Source organism: Schistocerca nitens, chromosome 2 (genome assembly GCF_023898315.1).
Source record: "Schistocerca nitens isolate TAMUIC-IGC-003100 chromosome 2, iqSchNite1.1, whole genome shotgun sequence".
NCBI classification, from domain to species: Eukaryota; Metazoa; Arthropoda; class Insecta; order Orthoptera; family Acrididae; genus Schistocerca; species Schistocerca nitens.
This window is the reverse complement of record NC_064615.1, coordinates 464,609,880-464,620,996: the sequence shown is the minus strand read 5'-3', so window position 1 is coordinate 464,620,996 and position 11,117 is coordinate 464,609,880. Positions and strand designations below refer to the sequence as shown.

The 11,117-nt window shown below is 37.3% G+C and overlaps 1 protein-coding gene across 1 annotated transcript in view; it reads right to left on the bottom strand.

The window, feature by feature from the left end:
- Nucleotides 1–201: 201 nt before the first annotated feature.
- Nucleotides 202–11,117, bottom strand: part of LOC126236361 (eukaryotic translation initiation factor 3 subunit D) — a 69,408-nt gene continuing 58,492 nt past the window's right edge. Inside the window, exon 10 of the mRNA XM_049945593.1 lies at nt 202–335. Within this exon, the coding sequence (XP_049801550.1) occupies nt 307–335 (29 nt within the window). The 3' untranslated portion in view covers nt 202–306. The remainder of the gene's footprint in view (nt 336–11,117) is intronic.

Here is an 11,117-nt window from a genome sequence, read left to right as displayed (position 1 = left end):
TTATGAATATTTTCATGAAATTAAATTAATATTGCAAAAATGTTTATACAAACTTTGAACAAATAGAAAATATAATACTGTACTGCTCAACTACCACATTTTTATGTACGAATTTTGTATTAGTAGAACATGGTTTGTTCGAAGCAGAACAAACTATTAAAAATTTTTGTTTCAGGTAAGAATGGCCAACTAAAAGAATAATTATTTATAAAGTCTTTATTGTATTCAAAATCTAGTTGTAACCAGCAGCACACTGAAATAAGGTGCTTCAGTTTGTTGGAAGTTTCAATGAAAGCCAATTTTCATTCATGGGCCACTCACAATTTGTTCAATATCTGCAACAAAAAAAAAAAAAAAAGAAATTAACATTTTTAAAGATGAGGAACTGACTGGAAAAATTCTTTCCATTTTTTAACAATTATAGCACAAATAGCACTATCTCAGACACATGACAAAATAACATACGTCTTTATTTCCAGCTCTAGTTGGTCTGGAGATTGTTGATTTTATATTTTTGGTCTACTAGACTGGTATCAAGCACATAACCTCAGAAAACAGTAGGCCTCACACTCTAAGTGTAGAATGCAGGGAAAAGTTGTGTAAACAAACACTATAGATGACCAACAATATGTTGATTCTACTATGTTCATTGTCAGTTATTACCCACTGTGATATCTATTATTTTACAGGTACTGTGTGATTTTTGTTTTGAGAAACATATGAGCACATAGTGTATAGAAGGTGTACATAATAATACATATTACACGTCATGGGAAATATGGTTGGGAGTTACTGTGTGTTTATAATTTTGTGTTAGACTGTTTCAAAACATAATATAATTTTATTTTTGAGTCTTCATGAGGTTTTTGTATATTTTCTATTAATTTTATTTGGTTTCTAGAACGTTCTATTAATACAAATGAGGTTAATAGTGCTTTATAAGACCAGTGGTATATTTTGTTGTTCAAGATACTGATCCTTGTGTAATGTTTTCTTCTGTTTACGTGATGCGTGCAATTTCATTGTTCATTTACACAGTTATGTGTGTAGAATACTACTAAGATCATTCATCATGTGAGTAAAACTTTCTAGTTCATCAAGAATATTTAGATATTTGCCTCTATCAGCTATGCGTAGAGTTGACATGCACTCTGTCACATAGTTTTGTGATTTTGCTCTTTCAAACATGTACTGAATGCTGATGGGTTCTTTTCAATGCTGTTCATGTGTTCTCAAACTCTTTATTTTAAAATTTCTCCATTATACTAATGTACAATTTTTCATTCTTTACATTTTCATTTATAACAAAATATGTCACGGGTCTTTTAAAGCATGATAGCCTTATTTAGCAGAACAGGAGAATGTGCTGGAAAATTTATTAAATTAATAGAACATGTGTAGAAACTTTTATGAAGGTTTAAAAATAAAATTCACGTAAGTACTAAATAAGTCTAACATAAAATATACACATACTTACTGTCTCCCACAGCATATAGTGTATAACATGTATAATATATTTTATTCTGTAACAACAAAAATAATCAATTTTTGACAACATAATGTAATTGGATGGATAAAAAAAGCTACTCACTGGGATCAGCACGAAAACAAGATTGGTTGCAGGGGAAGGAAGAGGGGTGATGGGGAAGAAACTAGAGAGCTCTCCAGTTCTTTTCCCTTCACCCCTTCTGCCATAAGGGGCCACTGTCTCCGAAGACTGCAGAAGACTGCATAAGTAAAACTTTTTTTTTTATATGCAGTTCTCCTGACGCCACTTGGTGAGTAGATTTTTAATCTATCCACTTACATCATACTATATTCTATCTTTTATACAACCACTGACAAAGAGCGTATTTCTTGATACTCCATCACATTACAAAATATAAAAAGCTAGCAGCCTTCTCTTTATAGACAAATAAGAAATGTCATTTATCAACTACATAAATGCTGCGAGACACCTTGAATAATAAACATTTGTAGACTGTACACACTTCCAAGTAAATGCAACTTCTGACATTACTTTGGTTGTCTAAAGTACCTGGTTCAAAGTACCACTTTAAACTAAGTTTTTTTGTAGCTCGAGAACTATGTATGTTCTCACGGAAATAATTTACAATCCAATACATCTCTCACAAAGCAGCCCAGTATCTGAACCAACCAAATTAACCACACAAAACAAACAAACAAACCACCTGGTTGGTAATTGCTTGCATTTTATGTTGCACAAGGAAAGCCTATTTCTTTGTACACCACAGGACAGGCTGTGCTCAAATGTTTATTAGCAACAGCTTGGTTAGACAGTGACATACTCAAATCTGACAGGTGAATAAAAACAAAGTCCCATAACTGCTACTGCATCCTCCACCTCTCTTAAAATGATTACTGAATGTTCTCCTGAAATAATGAGCATGTGAAAGAACCGTAACTTATATATCTCTCTTATTGATTTCACACAAAACAAGTACATAATCCAAGCCTTTGACAAAAGAGCATATAATTGTACAGATACAATGATTAATATTATGAAATATTTTCATTATTTATCAGTTACATTTGTTACCTGCAGATCTGATCAACTTTTATTACCAGCAAGTATACGCGGACAAAAAGGAAGTTCCCAGATTTCCCGGTTAAAAATGCACTTTTTCCACATGAAAAAACACTTCTTCCAAGGTGAGAAATACATTTTTCCATAAGTGACAGTATACTTTCCCTTGGAGCAACAAAAATATCAATCCTTTGAATGGTAAAGGTTTTACACACCAGTGTGGAACTTCACAGAACAAAAAAACCCGCCAAAAAGATTTTGTTGAAAAGATCTGTGATGTGCAGGAACATCTGCACTATGTATTTTTATATTACAGTAAGCTGCAAATTTTTGTATTTATAGTACGAAAGTATAGATTCGAAACAGCATGTTAGTTTACAAAGCATTGAAATCGAGATTAAAATGCACTTTTGTAAGCCAGTTGTAGCTCATGTCATGTGATCTCACCGAGCCAATGACAGCAGATATTCAAAGTATAGGACATATGACGTAGTCAGCCAAGAACATCAGAGGTAAGTCGTGTGAACACGCAAATACGAAAAGAATGGTTTAAATTAATGTATGTACTGCAGCTACAAGAAAAGTTAAGCTTTCACATATAATATTGGTCTTTAAGGTTAATAAAGCTACAAGAAAAGCTAAGCTTTCACATAATTGTGTGTGCCAGTAAAATTTTAAATAATGACATTAATATCTAGTCTTTCTGGGCTCGACATTTTAAGTGGCTAGTCCTCAATGTGTCAAGTTGTGAAAGAGTCAAAAGCTCTGCGATTTAAGAAATTCATTGCAGATTCATCCATGCAACATAATTCATCTTGCGTAAAAGAAAATTTACTTTTAAACTAATGCTTTTCAGAGAACCATTCACAATATCTTCCCGCAACCTGTTATAAATAGCTTCATTTCAGTAGTTGCCAGAGAGCAAGCAACAGAAAACAGGCATTACTGTGTGTGGGCAGCTATGACGACGTAGGAAGCCCATTTGTTTGTACATATATAGTATTAAGGAATGTTACATGACGTCATAAAAGAACTAGGATACTCCAAGAGCATTGGAATTTCGTACACCATACTAAAACGCACAATTGAGCTTAAAGTGTGCACTCTGATTTAAGTGTGGTTTTCGGGATGCAAATTTTCTTGGAGTACCAGTACTGTATTGTCTCATGTTTGGTTCTTTACTATGGCATAATGCCATACATGCCAGAAAATGAAAAGGTGCACTTTAAATTCAGTGAACAGTTTAAACTAGCCAATCGTGCGGAATGAAACACTTCACTTCTAAGGAATTTATTGCCTCTGGGGAAAAGATTAATGAAAGCCACATTTATTTACCAAACCTACAAAAATAGCTTCACTGTTCTGCAAGATGATCAACTGCCAAAATCGCAGAAATAAAATAATATCAGAAAACAAACTAATAACATATGTTAGCCTTCCGTATTATGTGAATGTATTTTACTTGATTTGATAGCACCAGACCACAGAAATCCATTTTGTTTCCACTTGATGTGAGAAGTGTAAATGAAGAGGAAACAGCAAAATCACTAAACAGAAACACAGCTTATGCAGACGCTAACCCCCCTTCCCACTACAACCAAGACTGCTACGCACATGCTCCAACCTGGCAGCTTGGGTGTGCCAGAAAAATTTTACCAGGTAGCATCCAGCTGCTTGTTGCTACTGCTGATACAGCTAACAGCCACTCTTCAAAAAGCCGGAAGCAGGAGAAGGTACTGCCCACACACAACTCCAATGTGCATGCTTGTGAGCCCACGGGCAACTGCTCAAACGAAGTTAATGTAAACAGTTTTGACATCACGCTCATCAGCAGCAGCTTATTGTTATGAAGTATTCCATACTTTTCGTCCTAAAGTCTGACACATTTTGCTGTTAATCACTTCTTACCAATCAAAATAAAAAAATTTAACTGAAGCCTAAAATAATGAAAAATTCCCAGAATTATAAAAAATACCTCGGCTTTCTCCCGGATGAAAAAATTCCTGGGTTATTCCCATAGCGTATACACCCTGATTAAGCAAAAGCTCCCTGAACACAAATGGTAACACAGGGAGGGCTTAAGACATTTTTTTCACAACACACTGCTGAGCAGGTTTAGAGAACCTAAATTTGTGACAGACTACAGAACAATTCTAGTGACACCAACATGTTTCTCATGCAAGGACCGCTGAAGACAAAACGAGAAATCGGGGCTCGTACAGAATCATACAAACATTTGTTTTCCCCTCGCTCCATTTGTGAGTGGAACATGAAAGGAAGTGACTAACAGTGGTGTAAAGTGTCCTCCACCATCCACCGTATAGTGGCTTGTGGAGGATGTATGTAAATACAGATGTAGATAATCACAGGAGCTAAAAAACATCCACACAAGAAAAACTTTTAAGAGATCATTAAAAATTATTACTGCGTATCACAAAAATGGCCACTGTAATGAAAGTTAATCACACAGGAATACAAGCTTACTACACAGAAAGTTCCACTCCTAATAACCATAATTTTAAGTCACTTCCACTTACTAGACAACATTCGAAATAGTTCAATTGTAGAGGTACCTACACTCACACATTCTACTTTCTAATGAAAAGGTTTGGAGATCTACTCTAAACAATGTTAACAAGTAAGCTTAGAATCATGACAGGAAGAGAAAATTTCTAAGCACCTCTCACACATATTCTAGTACAAAGTTCGATAATCACAAGTTATCCATATAGTGCAGATGCAAATCAAGGCTGTGTCTAAACATTTCAAATGTAATCAGTCAACTCTGACACATGGAGTTTCTTTCCTTTACAAATGAATGGAACACACCCTCTTCAGTGTCTGCAGTTTCAGTATCAACTATATATTTAATCATTTGTTAAATATTATTTGCCAATTTTACTAAAAACATAATAAAACTTAAATTTTTAAGATTACAAATCCAACACTAAATGGTACCCCAATCCTCTCTCCTCCCTGTAGCAGTAATGCAAAGAGGGCAGCTAATACCCTCTGTTTCTACTATTTGTCTGACAGGTTGAAATATTGTATCCCGGCTAAGACACAAGTTGAAAATATGGTCACTATTTTTTATTTACTTAAATTTGCCATATTTCGTGACAGTACCTTTTCCGTTAGACGTTTGCAAGGCGATATTAGTCTTGGCTTCAGTTGTCTAAGTACGATTCCACAATGCATCTTTGTCGGCTGCAGAAAGGACGTGGTTCAACGTGTTTGCCTCATTTTGGTGTTTCAAATACCATTTCTTCAAATGCAGTTTGTTTTTTATGGTTAATACAAAGAAAATAGTAATATAATTCAAAATTATTTATGACGGCGACCTTCACATTGTTCTTCCGTCAACACGCACCAAGAGTTAGCTGCCGACTGACTATAGTCAAAGACGACTCCAGCATCAAAGACATTTTACACAACACACAAGCTTCCACTTTTAATCAGTCTCTTTGCTATTCTTTGATACATTTACTAATAGTAATCAATATGCTTTCACTCTCAAAAACATAAGTAAATTAACATATAATAAGGCAAATTACAATAAATTCTGACAAAAAGTATAAAAAAAAAAACATTTACAATTTGGTATCGACAAATACAGTAAAAAAAATAACATCTCCCAGATCCATTACAAGGTCTTAGGATCAGGCAGTTTTCAGCCAAGGAGGAAAGAGCTTTGATAATGAGTGAGGGTGAAAAAAATTCATGCCAACAATGTCATAATAAAATTGCTCATGGTGTCATAATATCGAATTGCATGCGATAAACTACTTCACAAGTGCAAGAACTATTACAGAGTCCTCTATAACTGAGTGAGGCATGCCATGATCTGCAGAAAATAAAAAAGGTGGCTTGTATAGTATGTATATGCTCCCGGGCACTGGGGAGGCGACTTCAAGCAATCGAGTACAAAATTTAAGTTCACTGTTTATTGTCACACCATGGTTTTGGGCCAATGAAAATCAGTGTCCGGAAAGCTGCTATTAAGCAACAATGAGAAAATTTCAGACATTTATTGTAAGCAAAAATTACCAACTTTATCGTGTAATAGTTCAGTCTGTCTCAAGATCACAATTCACCAGCTCACAATTTATACAGATAATGAATAAATGAAAATCTTGATGAAGGTTAATGTGGATGTTGTTTAAGGAAGTGTGACTTATCATATGTTCTGTAATATATTCCATTCATCTGAGTGAAAGAAAGACATCTTGAAAAAATTATAGTTTACAATTCTGATGGCATCTGGTGATTCAGGCCGAGTTAATTATAAAGGATTAAAAGTTGACATCAATATAAAGTTCTTTCGTAAACCATACTAAAACGTATAATTCAGCTTGAACTGCACATTCATATGTCCAGATTCACAATGAAGTATGCCCTAACCTGACATTACACTTTCCAGTGTGGTTTCCATGACACCTATTTTCTCGGAGTACCAGTAATGTACTATCTCATGTTTGGTTCTTCATTATAGCAAAATGCCATCTGTGCCAGAAGATGAAAATGTGCACTTGAAATTCAGTGAACAATTGGAACTACCCTATACTGTGGAATGAAATATTTCGTTTCCAAACAAATTCACTGCTTCAGTGGAAAACATTAATAAAAGCAAAATTTTTCTAGCAAACCAACAAATGTAACTTCATTGCTTGTCTGCCAAAAATGTAGAAATGGAATAAAATCAGAAAACAAACTAATAATATATTTCAGCCTTTCATAATTATGTGAATGTATTTTAATTCACTTTATAGTTCCCAGCCACAGAAATCAGTTTTGTTTTCATTTGATGTAGCAGCTGTACACGGAGAGGAAACAGCAAAACCACTCAAAACCACAAAACGTAAACATGGGTTGCATGGAGACTACCCATGTCCCCTGTATAATTCAGAGTGCTATGCGTATGTGAGGATCTGGCAGCTTGGGTGCACCAGAAAAAATTTTCCGGTTAGCATCTGGCTTCAAGTAGCCAGAGTAGCGGGGGAAGGTACTGCTCTTGTGCAACTGAACAGCGCTTGCACATGAGCCTGCTGGCATCTACACCTACATCTATACTCTGCAAGCCACCAAACGGTGTGTGGCGGAGGGCACTTTACGTGCCACTGTCATTACCTCCCTTTCCTGTTCCAGTTGCGTATGGTTCGCGGGAAGAACGACTGCCAGAAAGCCTCCCTGTGCGTTCGAATCTCTCTAATTTTACATTCGTGATCTCCTCAGAGGTATAAGTAGGGGGAAGCAATATATCCGATACCTCATCCAGAAACGCACCCTCTTGAAACCTGGACAGAAAGCTACACCGCGATGCAGAGCGCCTTTCTTGAAGAGTCTGCCACTTGAGTTTTCTAAACACCTCCGTAATGCTATCACACTTACCAAATAACCCTGTGACGAATGGCGCCGCTCTTCTTTGGATCTTCTCTATCTCCTCTGTCAACCCGACCTGGTACGGATCCCACACTGATGAGCAATAATCAAGTATAGGCCAAACTAGCGTTTTGTAAGCCATCTCCTTTGTTGATGGACTACATTTCCTAAGGACTCTCCCAATGAATGTCAACCTGGCACCTGACTTACCAACAATTTTATATGATCATTCCACTTCAAATTGTTCCACATGCATACTCCCAGATATTTTACAGAAGTAACTGCTACCAGTGTTTGTTCCGCTATCATATAATCATACAATAAAGGATCCTTCTTTCTATGTATTCGCAATACATTACATTTGTCTATGTTAAGGGTCAGTTGCCACTCCCTGCACCAAGTGCCTATCCGCTGCAGATCATCTTGCATTTCGCTGCAGTTTTCTAATGCTGCAACTTCTCTGTATACTACAGCACCATCCGCGAAAAGCCGCATGGAGCTTCCTACAGTATCTACTAGGTAATTTATATATATTGTGAAAAGCAATGGTCCCATAACACTCCCCTGTGGCACACCTGAGGTTACTTTAACATCTGTAGACATCTCTCCATTGAGAACAACATGCTGTGTTCTGTTTGCTAAAAACTCTTCAATCCAGCCACACAGCTGGTCTGATATTCCGTAGGCTCTTACTTTGTTTATCAGGTGACAATGCAGAACTGTATCGAACGCCTTCCGGAAGTCAAGGAAAATGGCATCTACCTGGGAGCCTGTATCTAATTTTTTCTGGGTCGCATGAACAAATAAAGCGAGTTGGGTCTCACACAATCGCTGTTTCCAGAATCCATGTTGATTCCTACAGAGTAGATACTGGGTTTCCAGAAATGACATGATATGCGAGCAAAAAAATGTTCTAAAATTCTACATCAGATCGATGTCAGAGATATAGGCCTATAGTTTTGTGCATCTGCTTGACAACCCTTCTTGAAAACTGGGACTACCTGTGCTCTTTTCCAATCATTTGAAACCTTTCATTCCTCTAGAGACTTGCGGTACACGGCTGTTAGAATGGGGGCAAGTTCTTTCGTGTACTCTGTGTAGAATCGAATTGGTATCCCGTCAGGTCCAGTGGACTTTCCTCTGTTGAGTGATTCCAGTTGCTTTTCTATTCCTTGGACACTTATTTCGATGTCAGCAATTTTTTCGTTTGTGCTAGGATTTAGAGAAGAAACTGCAGTGCGGTCTTCCTCTGTGAAACAGCTTTGGAAAAAGGTGTTTAGTATTACAGCTTTACATGTATCATCCTCTGTTTCAATGCCATTATCAACCCAGAGTGTCTGGATATGCTGTTTCGCACCACTTACTGATTTAACGTAAGACCAGAACTTCCTAGGATTTTCTGTCAAGTCGGTACATAGAATTTTACTTTCAAGTTCACTGAACGCTTCACGCATAGCCCTCCTTACGCTAACTTTGACATCGTTTACCTGCTGTTTGTCTGAGAGGTTTTGGCTGCGTTTAAATTTGCAGTGAAGCTCTCTTTGCTTTCGCAGTAGTTTCCTAACTTTGTTGTTGAACCACAATGGGTTTATCCCGTCCCTCACAATTTTACTCAGCACATACCTGACTGAAACGCATTTTACGACTGCCTTGAACTTATTCCATAAACACTCAACAGTGTCAGTGTCAGAACAGAAATTTTCATTTTGATCTGTTAGGTAGTCTGAAATCTGCCTCCTATTACTCTTGTTCTTCCCCCACGAACCATGGACCTTGCCGTTGGTGGGGAGGCTTGCGTGCCTCAGCGATACAGATGGCCGTACCGTAGGTGCAACCACAACGGAGGGGTATCTGTTGAGAGGCCAGACAAACATGTGGTTCCTGAAGAGGGGCAGCAGCCTTTTCAGTAGTTGCAGGGGCAACAGTCTGGATGATTGACTGATCTGGCCTTGTAACATTAACCAAAACAGCCTTGCTGTGCTGGTACTGCGAACGGCTGAAAGCAAGGGGAAAGCAAGGGGAAACTAGAGCCGTAATTTTTCCCGAGGACATGCAGCTTTACTGTATGATTAAATGATGATGGCGTCCTCTTGGGTAAAATATTCCGGAGGTAAAATAGTCCCCCATTTGGATCTCCGGGCGGGGACTACTCAGGAGGACATTGTTATCAGGAGAAAGAAAACTGGCATCCTATGGATCGGAGCAATCGGAGCATGGAATGTCAGATCCCTTAATGGGGCAGGTAGGTTAGAAAATTTAAAAAGGGAAATGGATAGGTTAAAGTTACTAATAGTGGGAATTAGTGAAGTTCGGTGGCAGGAGGAACAAGACTTTTGGTCAGGTGATTACAGGGTTATAAATACAAAATCAAATAGGGGTAATGCAGGAGTAGGTTTAATAATGAATAAAATATGATGAAGAAATTGATGAAATGTATGACGAGATGAAAGAAATTATTCAGGTAGTGAAGGGAGACTAAAATTTAATAGTCATGGGTGACTGGAATTCGTCAGTAGGAAAAGGGAGAGAAGGAAACATAGTAGGTGAATATGGATTGGGGGGGAAGAAATGAAAGAGGAAGCCGCCTTGTAGAATTTTGCACAGGGCATAACTTAATCATAGCTAACACTTGGTTCAAGGATCATAAAAGAAGGTTGTATACCTGGAAGAATCCTGGAGATACTAATAGGTATCAGATAGATTATATAATGGTAAGACAGAGATTTAGAACCAGATTTTAAATTGTAAGACATTTCCAGGGGCAGATGTGGATTCTGACCACAATCTATTGGTTATGAACTGCAGATTGAAACTGAAGAAACTGCAAAAAGGTGGGAATTTAAGGAGATGGGACCTGGATAAACTGAAAGAACCAGAGGTTGTAGAGAGTTTCAGGGAGAGCATAAGGGAACAATTGACAGGAATGGGGGAAAGAAATACAGTAGAAGAAGAATGGGTAGCTCTGAGGGATGAAGTAGTGTGGCCAGCAGAGGATCAAGTAGGTAAAAAGACGAGGGCTAATAGAAATCCTTGGGTAACAGAAGAAATATTGAATTTAATTGATGAAAGGAGAAAATATAAAAATGCAGTAAATGAAGCAGGCAAAAGGGAATACAAATGTCTCAAAAATGAGATCGACAGAAAGTGCAAAATGGCTAAGCAGGGATGGCTAGAGGACAAATGTAAGGAT